This window comes from Echiichthys vipera (genome assembly GCF_963691815.1).
Source record: "Echiichthys vipera genome assembly, chromosome: 9".
Taxonomy (NCBI): Eukaryota; Metazoa; Chordata; class Actinopteri; order Perciformes; family Trachinidae; genus Echiichthys; species Echiichthys vipera.
In genome coordinates this window covers 1,251,463-1,276,527 of record NC_139834.1, presented here as the reverse complement: position 1 = coordinate 1,276,527, position 25,065 = coordinate 1,251,463, and the positions used below count along the sequence as shown (strand labels likewise).

General features: G+C 50.5%; 2 protein-coding genes across 3 annotated transcripts in view; both read left to right on the top strand.

Moving 5' to 3' along the window:
- The window catches only part of LOC310952341 (1-phosphatidylinositol 4,5-bisphosphate phosphodiesterase eta-2-like), a 170,894-nt gene that overhangs the window by 7,225 nt on the left and 138,604 nt on the right, over positions 1-25,065 (top strand). The window contains 1 exon segment of the mRNA XM_083920925.1: positions 7,057-7,732. Coding sequence (XP_083777051.1) covers positions 7,579-7,732 — 154 coding nt within the window. The 5' untranslated portion in view covers positions 7,057-7,578.
- The window catches only part of stk35 (serine/threonine kinase 35), a 232,329-nt gene that overhangs the window by 173,298 nt on the left and 33,966 nt on the right, over positions 1-25,065 (top strand). The window lies entirely within an intron of this gene.

Genomic DNA, 25,065 nt, shown 5'->3' with positions numbered 1-25,065 from the left:
CACGCTCGTGCTCGTACACGTGCAAACGTGCTTTACTAAAGCCCACCTCTCCCAAACGGGCCGTGGACGGACAGCGTGCCGCTCCTAGACGTGGTACGGTTGCACTCACACTGGTCAAAGGAACAAGACTTTAGTCGTGACACATGCTGGGGCACGGGACGGAGGCACAGTGGGAGTGCTCCCTCAGTCGTCTCAGAGTCTTTATGCTTTACCAGGTGAACTATCAGGGTGCACTTCTCAAAGCTGCACTCATCATTATCCCCCTCATTGGTTTGATTTGGTGTCCTGCTTCTTCTCTGTGTGGTTCAGACACACCGCTCTCATCAGTGCCGGTTAGAAACCCACTCAGCAGCAAACAGCGACAGACGCATGACAGCAATTAGCAACTAACGGAGTTGCTCTCAGCTCATGTTGGGCTCATTCAGCACAGGGGGAAAAAACGTAGATGGAGCGTCAACTTTGCAGTTTGAGAAATATGTTGTTCGCTGCTCGCTTTGACTGCAGCCGCTTGCTAATTGGTGAAGCGTGATTGGTGATAATGGATGGCTCCTGTGCTCCTGTCTCTGTTTCCCAGTCTTTGGATCAGGTCTAACTATTATTTGGTCCGTTCAGTCTAACTGTCCTCCGATGCCTTTTGGATCGGATAACTTCTTTCCAGCGGGGACGGAGCTGCAGTCGCTCTACCGCACCGACAAAGCTCTGGATCTACCGCTCAGTCCTGGTTCCTACCCTCACCTGTGGTCCTGAAAGCTGGGTCAGGACCCAAAGAACCAGGTCCAGGTCAGGACCCAAAGAACCAGGTCCAGGTCAGGACCCAAAGAACCAGGTCCAGGTCAGGACCCAAAGAACCAGGTCCAGGTCCAAGCGTGTGAACTGTGTTTCCTCAGGAGGGGGTCTGGAGTCTCCCTTAGAGAGAGGGGGAGAAGTTCAGCATCCGTGAGGAACTCGGAGTAGAGCCGCTGCTCCTTTGCGTTGAAAGGAGCCAGTTGAGGTGGTTCAGGATCACCTGGTAAGGATGAACCCTGGGCGCCTCCCTAGGGAGGTGTTCCAGGCACGTCCAGCTGGGAGGAGGCCTCGGGGAAGACCCAGGACCAGGTGGAGAGATTAGATCTCCACACTGGCCTGGGAACGCCTCAGGATCCCCCAGTTAGAGCTGGTTAATGTGGCCCGGGAAAGGGAAGTTTGGGGTCCCCTGCTGGAGCTGCTGCCCCTGAGACCTGATCCAGGATCAGAGGCTGGAGAGGAGATGAACTTCTTTCCACATTTATGTATGGACGTGTATGTTTCAAGGCTTTGCACTGGTGCATTTCTGATGTTGAACCCTGTGAAGGCCACTACAGCCCCTATAGTGGGCCTATGTGTGTGTCCGCACACACTGCTGATACTCCTGGTTTGCACGTGTGCCAGTTTACAACGAGGTGTAGTGTCACAAAAGTCAACGTGGGAACATTTACCTCTCCGTTTGTGTTGCTTTATTTCAAACCGCTGATGCATAATTAACGTATTCACCGCAGTCACAATAAAGTCACGGTCAACTCACAAATGTGCACAACACATAAAACAGGAAGTGAACAAAATGGCTCCAAATGATGAGACATCAGCCACTGCACACTGAATGCGTTTGATGTCTGCAGCCACTCTGTGAAATGCAAACTAAGGTGTAGAAAATATAAAAGTTATCATCAATAGAAGTAAATAATACAATTTTCCAAATTGTCATATGAAGATTATCTCCTTTTACCATAAAACTGGATATGCAACAATGTCCATGGTCATGTTTGCATGTGTGTGTGTGTCTCAGAGACAGGGCCTCGGTGTGTGTGTGTGTCTCAGAGACAGGGCCTCGGTGTGTGTGTGTGTCTCAGAGACAGGGCCTCGGTGTGTGTGTGTGTCTCAGAGACAGGGCCTCGGTGTGTGTGTGTGTCTCAGAGACAAGGCCTTGGTGTGTGTGTCCTCCCCAAACACACACACATCAATCTGTAGATTGTGTCCAAATAGAACAAGTGAAAGTAACGGATGTTTGATGGGACGTGTGTTTAGGCGTGAGTCCTCTGATGAAGCATCATGATGGAGTGTGATGGTGTAGAAATGATTTCCTGTGTGATCGACTGTGACTGATTATCAACGCGTTATAGAAAACATCATGTGCTGACGCTGAACAATAGAGACAGGGCTGAGAATAGCTCCTGATCAATCATATGATCTGTCTGTCTGTCTGTCTGTCTGTCTGTCTATACGTCTGTCTGTCTGTCTGTCTGTCTGTCCGTCTATACGTCTGTCTGTCTGTCTGTCTGTCTGTCTGTCTATCCATCTATCTATCTGTCCATCTTTCTGTCTATCGGTCTATCTATGTGTCCGTCTGCCCGCCCGCCCATCCATCCATCCATCCATCCATCCATCCATCCATCTATCCATCTATCTATCCATCCATCCATCCATCCATCCATCTATCCATCTATCTATCTATCTATCTATCTATCTATCTATCTATCTATCTATCTATCTATCTATTTATCTATCTATCTATCTATCTATCTATCCGAACCAGTGACACCACAAAGCATTATTTTATTAACAATAATAAACTGTATCATACTTCATGAGGCCATTTTAGGCCCTAAAGTGAAAAAAAAGGCTCTTTGCTGCTGACACATTAAACATTTATGCTGTTACTTTATAGATATGACTAAAAACATGCTGTCAGACTTAACAAGTAGTGTATCTGGTTTGGAAATGGCAGTTTGTGGGTTACTTTTATGGCCTTTTGATCGGCCGTTGGGCTGGTTTGGTCACACAGACCTGGCAACCCTGGTGTCAGGATAGAGGCGAAGTGATGGCGACACATCAATGGGATGTTTTTGGGTGTTTAGGATCCTAGGACTTTGATCTTCTGTGTTTTCACTTCATGAAAGTTCATTTGTCTCCAGTTGTACGAAGCTAACTAAGCTAGAACGCAGATGGTCGAGTACCTGCTCACCTACCTGCAAATGTCTGACAGACGACGTACAACAGTCATGCCTTTACCTCATGGAGAGCGCCCCTGTCTGAGGCCGTACGGTCTACGCGGATTCAAACCTTTACCTCATGTAGAGCGCCCCTGTCTGAGGCCGTACGGTCTACAGGGATTCAAACCTTTACCTCATGAAGAGCGCCTCTGTCTGAGGCCGTACGGTCTACGTGGATTCAAACCTTTACCTCATGAAGAGCTCCCCTGTCTGAGGCCGTACGGTCTACATGGATTCAAACCTTTACCTCATGAAGAGCGCCCCTGTCTGAGGCCGTATGGTCTACAGGGATTCAAACCTTTACCTCATGAAGAGCGCCCCTGTCTGAGGCCGTACGGTCTACAGGGATTCAAACCTTTACCTCATGAAGAGCGCCCCTGTCTGAGGCCGTACGGTCTACAGGGATTCAAACCTTTACCTCATGAAGAGCGCCCCTGTCTGAGGCCGTACGGTCTACAGGGATTCAAACCTTTACCTCATGAAGAGCGCCCCTGTCTGAGGCCGTACGGTCTACAGGGATTCAAACCTTTACCTCATGAAGAGCGCCCCTGTCTGAGGCCGTACGGTCTACAGGGATTCAAACCTTTACCTCATGAAGAGCGCCCCTGTCTGAGGCCGTACGGTCTACAGGGATTCAAACCTTTACCTCATGAAGAGCGCCCCTGTCTGAGGCCGTACGGTCTACAGGGATTCAAACCTTTACCTCATGAAGAGCGCCCCTGTCTGAGGCCGTACGGTCTACAGGGAATCAAACCTTTACCTCATGAAGAGCGCCCCTGTCTGAGGCCGTACGGTCTACAGGGAATCAAACCTTTACCTCATGAAGAGCGCCCCTGTCTGAGGCCGTACGGTCTACAGGGATTCGAAAAAAATATATATATACATTCTGGTAAATACGCCCTCCACTGTCGTTGCTTGCTGTCTGGTTCAGACAAAATACTTCCGGCAGCATGAATTACCGCTCCACATACCAGCTTTAGTCACACACACACACACACACACACACACACACACACACACACACACACACACACACCTTCTCCTGTGTCCAGGTGGAGTGTGTGGGCTCGACGGTAACAGCAACATGCCCCAACCTGCAGCTCAGCGCGCCTGACCGCCAACCTTTCAAGAACAGCTCTCAACACGCCCTCCAGCCAGCCCACCGCGTCCCTGACTCACTCCCCCAACACACACATCACACACACACACACTCATTGTTCAGTCCTCAGCAGCAGCGCGGCGGATCCCGTACACAACAGTCAACCTCACCACTTTGAAAGCTGATTTAAAGGAGCCTTTTGGAGCAGAGAGGTAAATGATTCTCGCGTCTTTGTGTGCGTGGGTTTCTGTGAGTGACGGCAGACGGCGAACAAAGGAAGGTCAGGCCGGGGAAGGGAAGCGAGTGTGAGGTGTGCTGCAACACGCCGGCAGCTGTCACGGCGCCTCGTACGTACGTTAGACTGAACTTTTGTTTCCTGACGTTTTACACGACTTCTTAACACTTTTCATACTTTAATTCCAAAGTTTCACGTCTGTTTCGTGCTTCTCTTCACGTCCTATCTTCTCTTTCTCTGTCTACAGTCTTTGAGAGTTTGCTGCTGCCTCCAGGTTTCATGTTCTCGCAGCGATCTGAGGATAAAGGAGTCTGAGGTGGAGCGAAGTTTGAGACCCTCAGTGGATAGGTATAAAAAGTCACGACATCACAGTGTGTAATGACGCACACTCGATGTACGAGCGGCTCCTGAGAGGCTCAGGAGCATCTCCTGAGCCTCTCCTGAGCGGCTCCTGAGCCTCTCCTGAGCGGTTCCTGAGCGGCTCCTGAGCGGCTCCTGAGTGGCTCCTGAGAGGCTCCTGAGCGGCTCCTGAGCGGCTCCTGAGCGGCTCCTGAGAGGCTCCTGAGCAGGTCCTGAGCGGCTCCTGAGCAGGTCCTGAGCGGCTCCTGAGCGGCTCCTGAGGGGCTCCTGAGCGGCTCCAGAGCGTCTCCTGAGCGGCTCCAGAGCGGCTCCAGAGCGGCTCCTAAGCGTCTCCTTTGCGGCTCCTGAGCGCCTCCTGAGCGGCTCCGACTGCCGTGTTCTGGTCTTGTGAAGTTTGAGACCCTCAGTGACTCAGGATCCCCCAGTTAGAGCTGGTTAATGTGGCCCGGGAAAGGGAAGTTTGGGGTCCCCTGCTGGAGCTGCTGCCCCTGAGACCTGATCCAGGATCAGAGGCTGAGATGAGATGAGATGAGACTTGACGGGAGAATGTGCGGTCCTCCGCGCACACTCTGACCCGGGCGCAAACAAACTGGAGAACTGAGAAACTACAACGCCGCAGCAGAAAGAGGAAACGAGAGAAGCTGTGAAACTGAGACCGTGGTGTCAAACAAATCTAAATATTTCCTCTCGTTAATCAAATGAAGAATTCACAAAAACATTATTATAATTAAACACAAACAGCTGTTTGATGGATCCTCTGCACGGTGAAAACAACAACAACAACAACAAGATGCAGGATCCTAAATTCAAATGAAGACGTCTTTGATAAAAACCTCATAACTCTGTGATTATTAAAGAATATTTGCATGTTATTGAGTTTATTCTCATAAATAAAACAGTGAACAGACGAATAATGATCCTCACTGATGCTGTTATCGATGCCTCTGACAGGAGCACAGTTTTAATATGGTTTTCATATCAAACAGTGTTTAATTCAGACTTTATTTTTATGGATTTAGTTTGTTTTACTTTTGTTTTCAATGCGTTTGTTTCTTAAGTTAGATTCGATTGTTTCCCACACCTGCAGCTTTTTGGATAGATATGAAAAGTTACAACATCACAGTGTGTAATGACGCACACTCGATGTACGAGCGGCTCCTGAGCGACTCCTGAGCGGCTCCTGAGCGGCTCCTGAGCGACTCCTGAGCGTCTCCTGAGTGGCTCCCGAGCGGGCTCCCGAGCGGCTCCTGAGCGGCTCCTGAGCGGCTCCTGAGTGTCTCCTGAGCGGCTCCTGAGCGTCTCCTGAGTGGCTCCTGAGCGGCTCCTGAGCGTCTCCTGATCTGCTCCTGAGCGTCTCCTGAGCGTCTCTTGAGCGGCTCTTGAGAGACTCCTGAGCGGCTCCTGATTGGCTCCTGAGCGTCTCCTTTGCGGCTCCTGAGCGGCTCCCGAGCGGCTCCCGATCTGCTCCTGAGCGGCTCCTTTGCGGCTCCTGGGCGGCTCCTGAGAGGCTCTTGGGCGTCTCCTGAGCGGCTCCTTTGCGGCTCCTGGGCGGCTCCTGAGCGGCTCCTGAGCGTCTCCTTTGCGGCTCCTGAGCGTCTCCTGAGCGTCTCCTGAGAGGCTCCTGAGGGGCTCCTGAGCGGCTCCTGAGTGGCTCTGGAGCGGCTCCTGAGCGGCTCCTGAGCGTCTCCTGAGCGGCTCCTGAGGGGCTCCTGAGCGGCTCCTGAACGGCTCCAGAGCGGCTCCGACTGCCGTGTTCTGGTCTCATGGTTGGTTTGGATCTGTGGGAACAGGAAATAAAAACGCTCTCTCTGCATCAGTGTCCTGTTTCCCACCAACATCTGGTGTGGAGATGCACCAACGTAGTAAGAGTTTATTAAAGAGTGTATTAAAGACTTACCTACTGGCCCCTGCACCAGCTCCTCTCATAGTAAAGTCCATTACAGTGGAAGGAGCCCATTGGTGCTTTGTTGTGTGTGTAGGGACTCTTCTCATGCTGCTGCAGAGGTTTGCTGTTATTTTCAGCAGCATTAGTGGTTAAAAAAGACCTTTGAATGCCTTCACCGTGCTGCCCCGAGCTAATCACTGTTAGCCACGTCCGGCTGTTAGCATCTCTCCTGGATTTCTGCCTTAATAGTTGTCACATGAAGAACTGTCTCCATGGCTTATTTGATGAGTGTATGTTTGAAAAAGACCCTGGGATGAGTTAACGCCGGTACATTCAGGGGTTAAACTAAAGACTGTGACATCATCTTGGATCCTGAGCCGACACGTAGGGTTCGTTTCAGGTGTCTTCATAAATCACGTGAGAACATAATTCACCCATTGTCTCTGTGTGTCTCTGTGTGTCTCTGCTGTAGGTGACCGTGTCTGCCTGTGATCACGGTTCGGACCAGGAGGACCAGACGTCTGTTGTGGACTGATGTCATTCATCATCATCTGCTGCTCACAGAGGGAAGACCAGCGGTCCCTTTGGGCCCTGCAGCGCTCAGGAAACGTATCATTTGAGGATCCTGTCGAGCGTCTTTTCTGGAATGTGTCTGGGAATTTTCCTTTTGTGTCTGACAAGTTTTTCAATGCTGGATTAGTTTGTACTTCACTATCAGTTGCTCTGAAAGCCTGAACGCTTCAGATCACAGACGGTCTGGACTGCCCCGGTCCCCCTTTCAGCTCTCCACTACGACTGGACCTCAGTTTGAAGAACCGACCTTCATTCGTCCCACGGTCACAATATTTGCCAGTGCGATACAGTTTTTGTTGAGCTGCACGTCTGGTTCTTTATATTTGAGTGCGTCAAAGCTTTTAAAGGCACCAACACACGGACAGACTCTTACGCGGACCGCACTGCGTTGGCCGGAGCTGTCCGTTATCCATCAGCAGTCATGGAGTCTGTGGCGGCTCGAATGGCCATGGTGACCGACTCCCCCAACCTGTCGCTGAGGTCGAGGACCACCGTGACCACAGATGGGGACTCTTTCGTGAGCAGCGCCAGCCTTCCCTGCAGCCACTTCCTGTCCGCCAACGTCATCAATGTCGGTAAGTGTTTGCCTCTGTTACCCGTGTGAAACCCGAGCGTGTTGATGAAGAACGGCAATGTGCTGGAAATGTATGTGAATGTGTTGGGTCTCATGGTGCGGTGGACTGTCTCTGGTCTCTGCTGCTGAGCTGTTTGACTCCAAAACTTTATTTGTTCTGGACTCTGATGCACCGATCACTCTGCAGTTAGTGTCCTCACTGAGCAGAGGGTGCTGCTGGGAGCCCCTTCACTCTGCAGTTAGTGTCCTCACTGAGCAGAGGGGGCTGCTGGGAGCCCCTTCACTCTGCAGTTAGTGTCCTCACTGAGCAGAGGGGGCTGCTGGGAGCCCCTTCCCCGTCCCAAAGCACTCCCAGGCGCCACTTTCTCACTACATTTAGAGACTTTTCACAGCTTCTTAGAACTGGATTTAGAAACAGAGCCTAGAGCAGTTTAGCTCCTTATTCAGAGCATCAGGGAAAAGGGAGAAATCTGTGCTGGGCCTCATTCAGTCCCATGCATGTGGCTCAGAGTCCAGTTCAGTAAACAGTCTCTGGGTCCGTCTCTGTCCTCTCACACAGCAGCACTGTTGTTGTTATGTGACGCTGCAGGGTCAGAGGTCGCACAAAACGAGCACAAAAAAAAAAAAAACAACAAGACACAAAACAACCAAGGCAGGGTCAGAGGTTGGAGGTGGGGCCATGGCGCCGTCCTTTAACAAAGTCTGAGCTTTCACCGTCCAGACCACAACGCCATGGGGGGCGTTTGCAATCCTCACACTCTGGGACCTGGTTTCTAAAGATCCTGTTTTCAGGCTCCGATAACGCCGGCTGCTGCGGACGGCGACTGAACCAGGCTGAACCAGACTAAAGTTGTGCGGTTACAGGAAAACGTGTCTCCGTGTTGCTCTGTTACAACCCCCAGTCCTGGAAATGGTTACCCCCCCCCCCCCCCCACACACACACACACACACACATGAGAGTCACTGGTGTTCTTGTGTGGACACTGGTAAAATGTAATATGTCTGTTTTTTTTAGTTCTACTGGGAAGGAAAAGCTCCCCAAAACAGTAACTTCTGCATTGTAGCCTCATCCAGCTCAAGTGAACTTCCATGCCTCAGAGTGCAGCAGCATAAATAATGAAATAACTGTAAAGGTCAAGCAGCAGCGTTTGTTTCTGCCGCTGCTGCAGTGGATTTATTTGTGTGCGCGGCTGAAAAGGACACAAACGTCATTCATCAGCAGCACCTTTACAACCCCAACCTTTGCAGTTACATCTCTATACACGGGAACAGATCTGCAACATTCAACTCATGACTCAATCCACCTGAACCTCCAGACGCACGGCACACAAGTCTGCGCTGTGACTGCACACGCTCATACATTGGTTTTGAATGGCAGCCTGATGCTTTCAACGCCTCCATCACCGTGAGTGTGAATGCAGGGCGACAGGGCGACAGGGCGACAGGGCGGCTGTGTTTAGTCTTAATGGTTGTTGCCACAGATGGAGAGGAGATCACTGGGGTCAGACCGAGTCGATGGCTGATCAGCGATGGCTGGTTATTCATTATCTTGTAGAAATAAACACAATTAGCTCAAATAGGTATTGATGGGGACTGATGCACACCAGTAAAGCAAAGAGCGATCGATTCCTGATTGGATCCCGAAGGTCTGGAGATCGCAGGTTAGGCGACATCCCCTCTCTTTTGTTTTGGAGGCCCTCCAGTGACGTCATGCGTGCACACAGGTGACTCATCTCTGATCTCAGATAGAGGGAAGGGATGCTCGTGGCCTGTGTGCAGCCGGATTCAAACGCAGCAGTAACATTTGTCAGGCCATGGACGATCCAATGTGAGCGAGCTGCTGTTACTGAAGGAGTTCTCTAGGTCCGGGACCCGGGTGTGAGATTGTGATTTTACGGTGTTTCCATGTGTTTAAGAAACAGGAGTCTGACCTGAACCTGAATATAACGAGCCTTTTTGGTCACATAGATTTTCACTTAAGACGCGGCTCCAAATGTTGTCTTTGTTCGGTCCAGCTGTCTGCACAGGTCCAATACGACCCATCCGTGCCATAGGCCTTTATAAAGAAGGTCATCCGCGACCCGACATCATGGGCGAGGGCACCTAGCATCTGTAGCTCATCTCATCTCATCTTCATCCGCTTATCCGGGGTCGGGTCTCAGGGGCAGCACCTTTAGCAGGGGACCCCAAACTTCCCTTTCCCGGGCCACATTAACCAGCTCTAACTGGGGGATCCTGAGGCGTTCCCAGGCCAGTGTGGAGATCTAATCTCTCCACCTGGTCCTGGGTCTTCCCCGAGGCCTCCTCCCAGCTGGACGTGCCTGGAACACCTCCCTAGGGAGGCGCCCAGGGTTCATCCTTACCAGATGATCCTGAACCACCTCAACTGGCTCCTTTCAACGCAAAGGAGCAGCGGCTCTACTCCGAGTTCCTCACGGATGCTGAACTTCTCCCCCTCTCTCTAAGGGAGACTCCAGACCCCGTCCTGAGGAAACACATTTCACACGCTTGGACCTGGACCTGGTTCTTTGGGTCCTGACCTGGACCTGGTTCTTTGGGTCCTGACCCAGCTTTTATGACCACAGGTGAGGGTAGGAACCAGGACTGAGGGTAGATCCAGAGCTTTGCCTTCCTCAGCTCTCTTTTGGTCACAACGGTGCGGTAGAGCGACTGCAGCTCCGCCCCCGCTGCTCCGATTCTCCGGCCAAACTCACGCTCCATCGTCCCCTCACTCTGAACAAGATCCTGAGGTACTTGAACTCCTTCACTTGGGGTCAGGACTCATTCGTCTGTAGCTATACACATAACGTGACCAAAAGCAACTTTTGATGCCTCAGGTCTATTTCCTTCCATTTTACATGCATAGCTATAGTGATAAGTACTGTAATAATGAAGTTCACTGGGTGGATTTCCTTACTCAGCGTAATCCTGCTGACTCAGCCATGTGTCCAAGCATGAGTGCAGCTTAACTCTGGACGCGGTGTCTTTGGGACTTCCACAGGAGGTCATGTCAGCGTAAACTGACTCCCACTCCCGACACTGAAAAAGAACCATAACTCTGCAGCATTTCAACAGCCGTGGTTCCTTCCTTTTACTCGGCTGCAGGTATTTTCTTCTAGTACTCAGCTGAACTCCCACAGGAACAAAGTCCGTCACGTTTTGTGTCATTTGGACGATGCAAACAGTCACAAAGCGCCGTCAAACCGAGCTCTCAGCCCTCCGGTAAGTCCTAAACCAGGGGAGATTAATTTAGTAACATATAGCAACCAGCCAGCACTTTCAGGAGGCGTAGTGTGTGTGTGTGTGTGTGTGTGTGTGTGTGTGTATGGATGGAGGGAGGCTGCAGGTGTTTGAAAAGCGTTGCTGTGTTTATCTAAAGCCCATTTTAGGCTCAGCTGCAGACTGATGCCGCCTTCAGACACAATTAGAAACAATCTGCTGAATCCCGGGGTGGATGAGGGCTGTCAATCAAAGTGTGTGTGTGTGTGTGTGTGTGTGTGTGTGTGTGTGTGTGTGTGTGTGTGTGTGTGTGTGTGTGTGTGTGTGTGTGTGTGTGTGTGTGTGCAGTTAGTATTGCAGTGAGTCAATAAGAGTATTTATAATAATGCTGACGAGAGCATCGTCTATAAAAGAACGACTTTATAGGTTGATGATTGTGCAAGCAGCACACGTTTGTGGACTACGCGGATTCAAACCTTTACCTCATGAAGAGCGCCCCTGTCTGAGGCCGTACGGTCTACAGGGATTCAAACCTTTACCTCATGAAGAGCGCCCCTGTCTGAGGCCGTACGGTCTACAGGGATTCAAACCTTTACCTCATGAAGAGCGCCCCTGTCTGAGGCCGTACGGTCTACAGGGATTCAAACCTTTACCTCATGAAGAGCGCCCCTGTCTGAGGCCGTACGGTCTACATGGATTCAAACCTTTACCTCATGAAGAGCGCCCCTGTCTGAGGCCGTACGGTCTACGGGGATCCAAACCTTTACCTCATGAAGAGCGCCCCTGTCTGAGGCCGTACGGTCTACGCGGATCCAAACCTTTACCTCATGAAGAGCGCCCCTGTCTGAGGCCGTACGGTCTACGCGGATTCAAACCTTTACCTCATGAAGAGCGCCCCTGTCTGAGGCCGTACGGTCTACAGGGATTCAAACCTTTACCTCATGTCAGTCATGTCCAGTCTAGTCCAGTCCAGTTATTCTGTGTTTCTTATCTTCGTTTCTTCTCGGGGCTGAAAAAGTGAAGCTCGACTCACCTGCAGATATTTTATTCTTCAGGATCATTCAATATTAATATTCCCTGGATTAGAAAGACAGTGTGTGTGTGTGTGTGTGTGTGCGTGTGCGTGTGTGTGTGTGCATTGTGAAGCTCTTCCTCTGCGAAAACAAATCCATAAATAAATATTAGAGCGTGCGTTTTGCTGATATCGGTGTTCCACTCTCTTTACATTTTTAATGTTAGCCTCCTCGTTAAAGCTGAAACCACCTCACGGGGACGACGGGGATATTATGTTTATTGATGTTCAGCGTCTGCTGTTGAATAATTCAGTGGGTGAAGTATGTTCATGTTCCTCCAGTCCGCACAACCACAGGGGGGCAGCGAAGCCCCCTCCTGTGTGCAGCCGGACCCGCTTCGTTATTCAGAACCACCCGGCCTTAATGAAGTCACGGCCCATTTCCTCGCTCCTCGACCGGGGCCTCTAGTGAAGGCTGATGTGATAACACAGGAATAAGGGCGCACTCACACTGCGCCTCCGTACCGTGTACTGGTTTCACGGCTAAAGTCTGGTTCCTTTGACCAGTGTGAGTGCAACCGTACCACGTCTAGGAGCGGCACGCTTGCCGTCCACGGCCCGTTTGGGAGAGGTGGGCATTAGTAAAGCACGTTTGCACGTGTACGAGCACGAGCGTGAGCACGTGTACGAGCACGAGGCCTACGGCAGTTCTGAGGTCATTTCCTGTGCGCCTGTTGGGACGTAGAAAAAAGAAGGAGGGACCATGCGCGGACATTTCAAACAATGGCGGTGAAAGGTTCACGTTGGTGTGATGCGGAGGTGGAGTGTTTGCTGCAGATTTGGTCGATGAAAAGATTCAAAAACAGTCGACAAGACGCACAAAAACTCTGAGGTCTACGGAAAGATCTGGAAACAAAGCCACGCATCGCCATGACGTCATCAATGCGTGTGACGTGTTACGGCGTGATGATGTATAGGCAGCAAGAAGCATTCTCCGAGGCCCAGGTAGTGTGAGTACAAACGGGCCTGGAGGGGGGGACAAGTTGAGGTGGTTCAGGATCATCTGGTAAAGATGAACCCTGGGCGCCTCCCTAGGGAGGTGTTCCAGGCACGTCCAGCTGGGAGGAGGCCTCGGGGAAGACCCAGGACCAGGTGGAGAGATTAGATCTCCACACTGGCCTGGGAACGCCTCAGGATCCCCCAGTTAGAGCTGGTTAATGTGGCCCGGGAAAGGGAAGTTTGGGGTCCCACTGCTGGAGCTGCTGTCCAGCAGTTGCTGAGATGAGATAATATTATTTAATATTATTATAGATAGTGTGACTCGTTGCTGCTCATGGGGAAATTGAGGGGTCTCTGATATTATATATTATATTTCAGATAACATCAGAGCCACAATTCACATCAAACTCCCCCTGCTGGCGATCCTCTCTCTCTCTCTCTCTCTCTCTCTCTCTTACTCGAGTTGCACAATGCCGTCATCCAGCAACAAGTCAACTCAAGAGATTTCAGAGGGACACGTATGATAACAACACGAACCTGTCAGTGAGGAGACCAAACGCTTTCAGTAGACGTGTATTTGACACTGCGCAGTCGCCCCGTTGGGTCACGTTGCAGCACGGTTCTTGGCTGCAGCGCTCTCGCTCAGTTCTGACCCAGTTTTCCAAAATGCTGTCCCTGTTAGTCACTCAGACACACACACACGGGGAAATTGGTTCCAGGTTTATATATATACCAAAATTGCCCTTTCACTGTCGAGGTCCTCTAATGGCCGCCGCTGCTTTATGGCATTAAATATAATAACATGCTCTGTCAGGTATCAGCCGAGCCTGTGTGTCTGCGGTGGTTTAACCCAGCCGTGCCCGTAAACACTGATCATCTTTAAAGGTTACAGGCTTAAAGGACTGGAAATCATTGATTTGGAGAATGCATCATATTAATTCAATACATTAAAGTTTAATTTCCAGTGTAAAAGCATCGTTTAATACACATTAAATGAGCCATTGAGACAATTCTTCTCGTGTTTCAACTATTAATGGAGATTTTCTGGAGCAGGGCTCCTGGAGGGCCCCTGTCCTGCTCCTGGAGGGCCCCTGTCCTGCTCCTGGAGGGCCCCGGTCCTGCTCCTGGAGGGCCCCGGTCCTGCTCCTAGAGGGCCCCTGTCCTGCAGGTTTTAGGTCTCTCTCTGCTCCGACACACTTGAGTCTAACGAGTTTCAAACCTGTGACGAGCTTCAGATGCTTGATAACGAGCACATCGTTAGACTCAGGTGTGTTAGAGCAGAGAGAGAAACCTAAAACATGCAGGACAGGGGCCCTCTAGGAGCAGGACTGGGCACCCCGATCTAGAGAGTCGCTAACAGCCGGACATGGCTAACAGTGATTAGCTCGGGGCAGCACGGTGAAGGCATTCAAAGGTCTTTTTTAACCACTAATGCTGCTGAAAATAACAGCAAACCTCTGCAGCAGCATGAGAAGAGTCCCTACACACACAACAAAGCAGCAGCAGCGTAGTTAGTGAAGCCAGAGTTTATTAAAGAGTGTTTTAAAGACTTACCTACTGGCCCCTGTACCAGCTCCTCTCATAGTAAAGTCCATTACAGTGGAAGGAGAACATTGGTGCTTTGTTCCAGTGGTTTGTGGCAGTTTTAATGAAATATGAGTTCATAATAGGTGGTAAAAGGTTTGGAAAAGTCCCAGACAGCATCGTTCCTGCAGCACTGAGACATTACGCAGATCTCAGGGTCCAGGGGTCAGGGGTCAGGGGTCAGGGGGCGTGTTGCTGTTGTTGCCTTAAGACGCACGGGGAAAGACGACTCGCCTGCAGCTTGAAGTGAAGAGACACAGAACGGTTCGTGTTCGGCTGTGAAACAAAAATGAAAGCTGACGACCCAGAAACCTTTTCATCGGCTCCACTGAGGGACGATGAGCTGCTCTGATACACCGGTGGATTATTGTTCTGGATCTGGCACAGAGACGCAGACGGAGACGCTCAGGCAGAGGGATCACCGTGTCTGTTTACTATGAGAGGAGCTGGTACAGGGGCCAGTAGGTAAGTCTTTAAAACACTCTTTAATAAACTCTGGCTTCACTAACGACGCTGTTGCTGCTTTGTTGTGTGTGTAGGGACTCTTCTCATGCTGCTGCAGAGGTTTGATGTTATTTTCAGCAGCATTAGTGGTTAAAAAAGACCTTTGAATGCCTTCACCGCCTCAAGCTAACCACTGTTAGCCACATCTGGCTGTTAGCATCTCTCCCGGCTTTCTCCGTTAGTTCGTACACGATGAAAAATGGTCTTGAAGGATTATTTTCTGGGTGTATTTGCCAAAAAAAGCGCCTGGGATGATTTTTACACCAGACTTTCACTTTTAAAAACCAAAATGCAACGATAAAATGTATTTAACGCTTCTTAAAAGTTAATATCCTGCCATCGCACCTTTCACCGCTGCATGAAGAGAGTTGTGTTTGCGCCCTTTGACTGTGCAGATATTTGTATTAATGTGTCTTTGTGAATACGTGTTACACACGTTTGAACTGGTTCTCTGGAGTCAGCGCGCAGGGCCACATTAAGATTATCCCCTCATGACCTGTGTGTGTGTGTGTGTGTGTGTGTGTGTGTGTGTGTGTGTGTGTGTGTGTGCACACTTAAATACACCCCCAAAGGAGGGCTCTCCTTACATTGACTCTCATTATCTTTCCAAAGCAATTAGCAGCGATAGCACCTCTGGCTCGCTCATTGCCATTTACCAACTGTCACACACGGTACCAATGAATTATACAGCACACAGAATATCTTTATGTGCGTAACGTGGAGCGAGTGGTGGCGAGGTGTGAGCGGATACTGGGGGATAATGAAGATGATATCATGCAATATTAAAGAGCATGTATGATGAGGCACAGGGTGACCGGGCTCTAACCTGCACGCAGCGTCAAAGGCTGCGGGCAAATTCTACCAGAGGAGCAAATGATTGTGTCTTCATGTGTTTTGTGGGTTTAAAGTGTTTAAGGTAAGATCCAAACTCCACAATGTGGTTTGAAGTCCCTGAGGAGTGACGGGTCACCAGTGTAATCCAGAACAGTGTTGTCAGGAATTAAATAAAGAGCGCACTCCCACTGTCCCTCTGTGCCCAAACAGGTTCCACAGCTAAAGTCTGGTTCCTTTGACCAGTGTGAGTGCAACCGTACCACGTCTAGGAGCGGCACGCTTGCCGTCCACGGCCCGTTTGGGAGAGGTGGGCTTTAGTAAAGCACGTTTGCACGTGTACGAGCACGAGCGTGCGCACGTGTACTGGAGTCCAGCCGACCGTGGCTCCATGTGGGAAAGGGGCCGGCCTTCAACAGTGGGACATTTTTAAGCAGCGCAGTGAGAAACGCACAGACCTGAGTCCCTGAGAGAACATTTTTTTGTAATTCTGTGCAGAAACATGATAACAGGAAGGCAGGTAAGAGTGATACTGTGCACACTCATGCAAGAGCATGGTCAAGACAGATGTGCGTCCTCCACAGAGCTGGGTCTGTCTGACGTTCCTGTCTGTTATAGTGAAGGTTTTCATCACCACCGTACTCTACGGGGGAATTGTTGGGTCTCTGTAAATCATGAATAAGTCATAGAGTGTTTGGTTTTTACCTGCTCTGTAAAGTGTCCTGAGATAACTGCTGTTATGATTTGATATTATAAATAAAATTGCATGCAAGAACTAATATTTGCAAGAACTAATATTTGCAAGAACTCATATTTGGAACGAATTACCACAAAAGTAAAATATCCTTAAAAAAAAGAGGGTGTAGATGCACTTTTTCAGTGGTTTACTCACGGTTTATGGTTAAAGCTGTTGTTTTTATTTATGCATTTCACATGTTAAATGCACTGTAAGCTATTGTGTAAATGTATTTTTACTGTCAGGTTGTTGGAATAAGGAGCCCAGGGAGAATCTCTATGGCTTAGGCTAATGGGGATCCTTTAATAAACAGATGGCAAAAGGACTAAAGCACGGTCAGACATGAAATATAGAACAACAAGAGAATAACAGGAGAGTGAGAGAGGAGGAGAGAGGAGGAGAGAGGTGGAGAGAGGAGGAGAGAGGAGGAGAGAGGAGGAGAGGGGTGGAGAGAGAGGTAGAGAGAGGAGGAGAGAGGAGGAGAGAGGAGGAGAGAGGTGGAGAGAGGAGGAGAGACGTGGAGAGAGGTGGAGAGAGGAGGACAGACGTGGAGAGAGAGGAGGAGAGAGAGGTGGAGAGAGAGGGTGAGAGGAGGAGAGAGGTGGAGAGAGGAGGAGAGGAGGAGAGAGGAGGAGAGAGGTGGAGAGAGGAGGAGAGAGGAGGAGAGACGTGGAGAGAGGTGGAGAGAGGTGGAGAGAGAGGGTGAGAGGAGGAGAGAGGAGGAGAGACGTGGAGAGACGTGGAGAGAGGTGGAGAGAGGTGGAGAGAGAGTGAGAGAGGTGGAGAGAGGAGGAGAGAGGAGGAGAGACGTGGAGAGAGGTGGAGAGAGGTGGAGAGAGAGTGAGAGAGGTGGAGAGAGGAGGAGAGGAGGAGAGAGGAGGAGAGAGGTGGAGAGAGGTGGAGAGAGGAGGAGAGGAGGAGAGAGGTGGAGAGAGGTGGAGAGAGGAGGAGAGAGGTGGAGAGAGGTGGAGAGAGAGGAGGAGAGGAGGAGAGAGGTGGAGAGAGGAGGAGAGAGGTGGAGAGAGGAGGAGAGAGGTGGAGAGAGGTAGAGAGAGGAGGAGAGAGGAGGAGAGAGGTGGAGAGAGGAGGAGAGGAGGAGAGGAGGAGAGAGAGGAGGAGAGAGATGGAGAGAGGTGGAGAGAGGTGGAGAGAGGTGGAGAGAGGAGGAGAGAGGTGGAGAGAGGAGGAGATGTCTGCAGCGTTCTCTGGAGCTGGAGGGGAGAGGCAGCAGCTCTAACTGGAGCAGAGAGGAGGGACCTGTCCTCAGCTGCACCGGCGCCTTTATCAGTCCTTGGTTACTGGATGCAACCAAGCCTCGGCTGGAGTGTGTGTGTGTGTGTGTGTGTGTGTGTGTGTGTGTGTGTGTGTGTGTGTGTGTGTGTGTGAGTATATGTACACACGATGCACAAAGCGAAAGAGTGCATGACATTCTCTTGCAGGGTGATATCATTTTTTTAAAGAACTGTGAGCTTTAGAGATGTTGAAGCGAAGTGAAGCGTCTCTCTGTGCACTGGAGATAAAATGATTAATAATGTATTTCCTGGACCTTAAGTCACACAGGGCGACTTATATATTACAATATATGAGTTCACGTGTTCGTTATTTCCTCCCTGACAGCCGTGGGAGGGCGCGCTCTGGGCGTGTGTGTGTGTGTCTGCTGTTCCACTGAACATCCAACATTTAAACATGAACTTATAAAAACAACTGAGGACGACTGAACACAAACGCCCCGAAGAGAGAATCAGATTCTGCAGATCACAAGCTGCGAGCAGAGAAACCTGCAGCTGCACACGGAGACGGAGCAGCAGGAAGAAAGTTTGGAGTGAGAGAGAAACTTCACTTCAACTCGAACTGCACTGAAGAAAACACAAATAGCAGATGCCTCAGGGCGCCCTCCCACTGTGCCTCCGTCCCGTGCGCCGTGCTTTAGGGTCCTTGTCCCCCCCTCCAGGCCCGTTTGTACTCACACTACCTGGGCCTCGGAGAATGCTTCTTGCTGCCTATACGTCATCACGCCGTAACACGTCACACGCATTGATGACGTCATGGCGATGCGTGGCTTTGTTTCCAGATCTTTCCGTAGACCTCGGAGTTTTTGTGCGTCTTGTCGACTGTTTTTGAATCTTTTCATCGACCAAATCTGCAGTAAACACTCCACCTCCGCATCACACCAACCTGAACCTTTCACCGCCATTGTTTGAAATGTCCGCGCATGGTCCCTCCTTCTTTTTTCTACGTCCCAACAGGCGCACAGGAAATGACCTCAGAACCGCCGTAGGCCTCGTGCTCGTACACGTGTGCACGCTCGTGCTCGTACACGTGCAAACGTGCTTTACTAAAGCCCACCTCTCCCAAACGGGCCGTGGACGGCAAGCGTGCCGCTCCCAGATGTGGTACGGTTGCACTCACTCTGGTCAAAGGAACCAGACTTTAGCTGTGAAACGTGCTGGGGCACGGTACGGAGGAACAGTGGGAGTGCGCCCTTAAAGCTCGACGGCCACAGTAGAGGAACAAGTTCACAAACGGGTGTTTGAACAACGAGCTGCAGAGAGAGAGAGTCAACGGGAACGCCACATCTCCACGCCCGGGTCGTTGCCAAGGCGGAGCTTCCACGTGTCACTGCGGGGGTTTTCTGATCCACAGTTTGGCGGCTGTGACAGCGAAGGCTCGGCCCCCGCTGCTCCTTAGCTCTACGCGTGAGACAGCGAGGTTAGATGGGTTAGGATCAGCTGTGGCTCAGAGGGAGAGCGGGTCATCCTTCATTCGTTCAATCAGTGGTTTGATTCCCAGCTCCTCCAGTTTGCATGTCAAAGTGTTCGCGGGGACCCCAACCTCAAATTGCTGTTTGAATGTGGTGTGAATGGTTAGACTAGCTACCTTTCACCTACCTACCATCTAATCCAGGGGTGGCATGTCCTGTCCTGCATGTTTCAGGTTTCTCTCTGCTCCAACACACCTGAGTCTCATGATCTGAGTCACACTCAGGTGTGTTAGGGTAGGGAGGAACCTAAAACATGCAGGACAGCGGCTCTCCAGGACCTGAATTGCCCTCAGGGGTGGGCATTAGATGGTAGGTAGGTGTAATCCAGCATCTTGGAACAGTTAGCCACAGTCGTCCTTTTCCTTTCCAAACGTCAGATGTACAGAGAAACAGTGGCAATGAGGACAGAACGCCAGAGAGAAAGATATCAGAAGGAACTGAAAACAATCCTGCAGCCTCGACCTTCATCTGCGGGAGCAAGTGAAACAAGGCGAACCTGAGCAAAGACGTTGCCAGGGAGAGTCTGTGCAGAAAGGAGCGCGCAGAACTATTAGTGAGGACGAATACAAGCGAATGATAATGAAGGGAAACCTGATGACACCTGATGAGTGCAGCTGAAAATGAGTTTTCATCCTCAAAAGGAATGTGTGTGTGTGTGTGTGTGTGGACCTGAGCCAGAAAAGCCCCCTCCCCACTCCAATGAATAAATCAATGTCTTAATGCAGTTCTCCACCCTCCGCGCTCACTCAGGTTACATCTGGCCGCTCAATCGGAGCTGAAGCTAACCAAGACCTAATCCGTGTCCCCTCCGGCCCACTGCACTGCATCTAAGCCAATTTAGGGGATACATGAAGTGCAGCTTAAACAAAGCTGGGAAAACATTTGAAAAGAAAGATAGAAAGCCATCCACCATGACCCTACGTACATCTCTTCAGCTTGTTGATTTTAAGAAAGGGTTGATATTTACCTCGGGATGAGATGAATTAGAGGAAAGTCCTGCTTCAACAAAGGTGGAATCAGAGCATGGAGGCTGCCAGACAAGAGGAGAGGCAGTAAAGCTGTGGTGGCAGCTGTCGCAGCAGGTGGGGCTTTGGCCGTAGCGGAGTAGGCGTAGGTGAGCGCGAGCATGGTGTCTGCAGGCAGCGACACTAAGGGCGCACTAACCCTGTGCTTCACGGCTAAAGTCTGGCTCCTTTGACCAGTGTGAGTGCAACCGTACCACGTCTAGGAGCGGCACGCTTGCCGTCCACGGCCCGTTTGGGAGAGGTGGGCTTTAGTAAAGCACGTTTGCACGTGTACGAGCACGAGCGTGCGCACGTGTACGAGCACGAGGCCTACGGCGGTTCTGAGGTCATTTCCTGTGCGCCTGTTGGGACGTAGAAAAAAGAAGGAGGGACCATGCGCGGACATTTCAAACAATGGTGGTGAAAGGTTCACGTTGGTGTGATGCGGAGGTGGAGTGTTTACTGCAGATTTGGTCGATGAAAAGATTCAAAAACAGTCGACAAGACGCACAAAAACTCCGAGGTCTACGGAAAGATCTGGAAACAAAGCCACCCATCGCCATGACGTCATCAATGCGTGTGACGTGTTACGGCGTGATGACGTATAGGCAGCAAGAAGCATTCTGCTTTCTGTGAAAAGTGGGGAACATTGGTTTGTATGAGACTGGGGAACATAGTTACGCTCCCCCGCTGTTCATCATACAGCTCTACACTGGTCTCTCGGCGGTCCTGCATCAGTCCGTCTGCTCTGATGCCAGCAGAGTGTTATTGACTGAACAGTGGCGGCTCATTGGCTTCTGGACAACCCTCGAGGTGTGCAGATAGGCTTCAGAGCCTCTTCCTGCGGCTCGATCGGACTGCTCGAGTGTAGAGCTCATGAGCTCAATCATTAACAGGAGGGGAGCCGTCACCAAACAAGTCTGATGTTGTATGGGTCTGCTTGTTTATGTGTCCATATCACTGCATACTCCGTCTGCAGTAAAGTCACCTCAAGCTAGATTTACTCCAGCTGGCCCTGCGGACAATGCCTTTCCTGATGCTGATAGAACAGAAATCATCTGGTTCTCTACGTGCACTTAGAAGCTGTTTGTTTCGCCCGTATCATCCTGTCCACTCAGCACAGTTCACAGTTTGTGCACACATTGCAGATCCCCCCCTCCCCCCTCGATCATATAACAATATCACAGACACACGCCCCAAGCTAGCATACACTAAATGACGTTAGCAGTTGCTATCTATGAGTAAGTTAGCCAGTCTACCTCCAGGTAGCGTGTACTCCGTGCTGTTTATCAAGAGAGAGAGAAGACACGGGCGCGTTCACAGGAATCTGGTGCACGTGCACTGACGAGCACTCGATGGGAGGGAGGGAGGAGGGAGGTGGTAAAGGGGGAGGGGCGTGAGAGTTGAAAACATTCAAAATTTGAGTTGACTCCATCTGCCAGACTTCCCGACTGCAGCTTGAAGCTGCTCGCTCTGGGAACCTGCAGGTGTTTGTTGAAAAAAATCACAGGAAACTGAATCAGGCAGGGAAATGGTTTAATTGGAGCATCGGGGGAGAAAAAGCTCTGTTTTCAGGTCTGTGTGACATCCTGCCATGGAAACACTGTCATTTCATACCCCAGCACCCTAAGAGTGTGTGTGTATACACGCCTGTGTGCTCTCTCATCTCACAACACAACATAACTGAGTTTATGTTGCTTCAGTGCAGCGTTTGATTCTCACTATTTCACACTCGACGGAGCGACAACAAATTCAGAAGAAACATTTAAATTTAGATCTTTCAGGACAAATTCACAATAAGAAATGTTTCCTATGAATACGATAAAAGGTCCTTAGTGGATATTCAAGTGATGCAGAAGTAGGATCATACACTGATTAGCTGTTAGGTGCACTGACCTGCCTTGATGTGCAGCTGTACGTACGTTCATAACTCACTTATTTCCCTTTATCAACCGGTTCAAACTCCAATTCAACCCCATGTCCTGCTTTTACTTCCCCATCTGGCTGTTGTGCCTTGACTGCACCTTTCCTGTGTCTGTACGGGGCGCCCAGTGGGCAATACATATGTTCAGTGATGCAACGCTACGTACAGTCGGTCGGTCGGTGTTATTGTGTCAGCAGATGGTTGAGTGCATCTGTGATGAGTGTGAGGTGTTAACGGTGTAAACATCTGTTAGTAACAGGGCCGAGGCCAGGAACAGGAACGCGGTGCTGCGAGGATGGAGAGAACCAGAGCGCGGGCTGGAACCGCACGGTGTTATCGAAGAACGCAACCCCACGTCACGTGAAAAGGCCACGCCCCCTCGCCTGGGGGGGGGGGGGGGGGTGACCTCAGTGTTTTGAAAGTGCTAATACGAAAAAACAGGAGTTCGTAAAAATAAATTCAATTACATTTGAGGAAATACGAGTAATATTTCCATCTTTCCTGATAGAATGATGTCAGAGAGATGCTGTGTGTTGTGTGTGTGTGTGTGTGTGTGTGTGTGTGTGTGTGTGTGTGTGTGTGTGTGTGTGTGTGTGTGTGTGTGTGTGTGTGTGTGTGTGTGTGTGTGTGTGTGTGTGTGTGTGTGTGTGTGTTTGTGTGTGTGTCCCCTTTACCCACTTCTCCTATGTCCGTCTGCCTGACTCACGTCGGTGATCGCAGCAGGTTTCCAGGCCGTTCACGTGAAACAGTTGAAACCAGGACAGATTACGGCGGGGTTTGGATTTAGCTCCAGTCAGAGCCGGCAGTTTGTTTGCACCGACTCGGGGGCGCGGCCTCATGTGTTGACGCGGCCTCATGTGTCGCTCTCTTCTCCTGATAGACCGGCCCTGACCCTGATTAGCTCGGCCCACATCAGGAGGGCCACAGTGTGGACCCGGTCTGAGAGGAGAATCCTGATCACTCTGTTCTTTATTCTTTCCCACACTTTTATATTGTGGGTTATAACGATCATTACAGCCTCTAGTGGACTCTAGCTGGGCTTCGTGCTGTTGGTCTTCCTCATTATTCTTTTCTTTCTCTTTCATCTCTTCCTCTTCTTACTCCGTCTCTGTCTGACTCTCATTTACAGGCTCAGGTGTTAAAATATGTCCTAACCACTGTGGCGTTGTCTTCAACAGTGATATAGGGCGCACTCCCACTGTACCTCCGTACCGTGCCCCAGCACGTTTCACGGCTAAAGTCTGGTTCCTTTGACCAGTGTGAGTGCAACCGTACCGCGTCTAGGAGTGGCACGCTTGCCGTCCACGGCCCGTTTGGGAGAGGTGGGCTTTAGTAAAGCACGTTTGCACGTGTACGAGCACGAGCGTGCGCACGTGTACGAGCACGAGGTCTACGGCGGTTCTGAGGTCATTTCCTGTGCGCCTGTTGGGACGTAGAAAAAAGAAGGAGGGACCATGCGCGGACATTTCAAACAATGGCGGTGAAAGGTTCACGTTGGTGTGATGCGGAGGTGGAGTGTTTACTGCAGATTTTGGTCGATGAAAAGATTCAAAAACAGTCGACAAGACGCACAAAAACTCCGAGGTCTACGGAAAGATCTGGAAACAAAGCCACGCATCGCCATGACGTCATCAATGCGTGTGACGTGTTACGGCGTGATGACGTATAGGCAGCAAGAAGCATTCTCCGAGGCCCAAGTAGTGAGAGTACAAACGGGCCTGGAGGGGGGGACAAGGACCCTAAAGCACGGGGCACGGGACGGAAGGACAGCTTGAGTGCGCCCATAGATGTTATTGCAGCTGCAGATGAGTTTTAAAAACGTGCTGTTTCCATAATTGCCTAATAATTATTCCAGTGCCTCATGGGAAGAGAACGTTGCATTTTAGTTTTATCACATCCTCCCGTCCAGAACTCCAGTGAATGTGAAGAGGTCCAATCTTGAGACTCCAGCTCAACGACAGGACGTTTGGACACTTTGTGTAACGCTAAAGTTGAGTAAAGACGCACAGGGCATAGAAGAAGAAGAAGAAGAAGAAGAAGAAGAAGAAGAAGAAGGAGGTCATTTAGGACGACGTTACAGTGAACCAGAATCTGTCGTGTGATGCTACAACTACACATGCAGAAGACCGTCTGTACACATCTGGTGTGCATGGCAACCGAGAGAGAGGGAGAGAGAGAGAGAGAGGGAGAGAGAGAGATGAGAGAGAGAGAGAGAGAGAGAGAGAGAGAGGGAGAGAGAGAGAGAGAGAGAGAGGTTGGCAGCATCCTGCAGAGGCATCCTCAGACGGGAGACAGGGGTTGGGGGGAGTGAGAGCTCGGCAGCGTATTACTCCGCTCTCCGTCTCTCTGGTGTCAGTTGCTTTAGCGACTCGGCAGCGAGCAGCATGGAAATGGAGCCTCAGAGATTCAGTACGTAACCCTCTTTTACTACTGTCCTACCGTGTGTGTGTGTGTGTGTGTGTGTGTGTGTGTGTGGTGTGTGTGTGTTTTAATTCCCTGTCAAACTCCTTTTTATCTGGTTTGAAGTGGTTGAATCAGAAGAGCTTCTTTGTGGTTGTGGTTTTATTGCGTTGCTGAGATTTCTTTGCTCTATAAAAGTTGGATTAACATCTTTTATGTGATGACGGATGATTGCAACAACACAAAGTGTGTGTGGGAAGTTTTGACCCTGAGCTGATTCTGACGTTTTGATCCCGCGGATCTTCTTCTGCATCTTCATGTCGATGTCATCAGGGGAGAGTTTCAGCGTCTGAGGGTCTA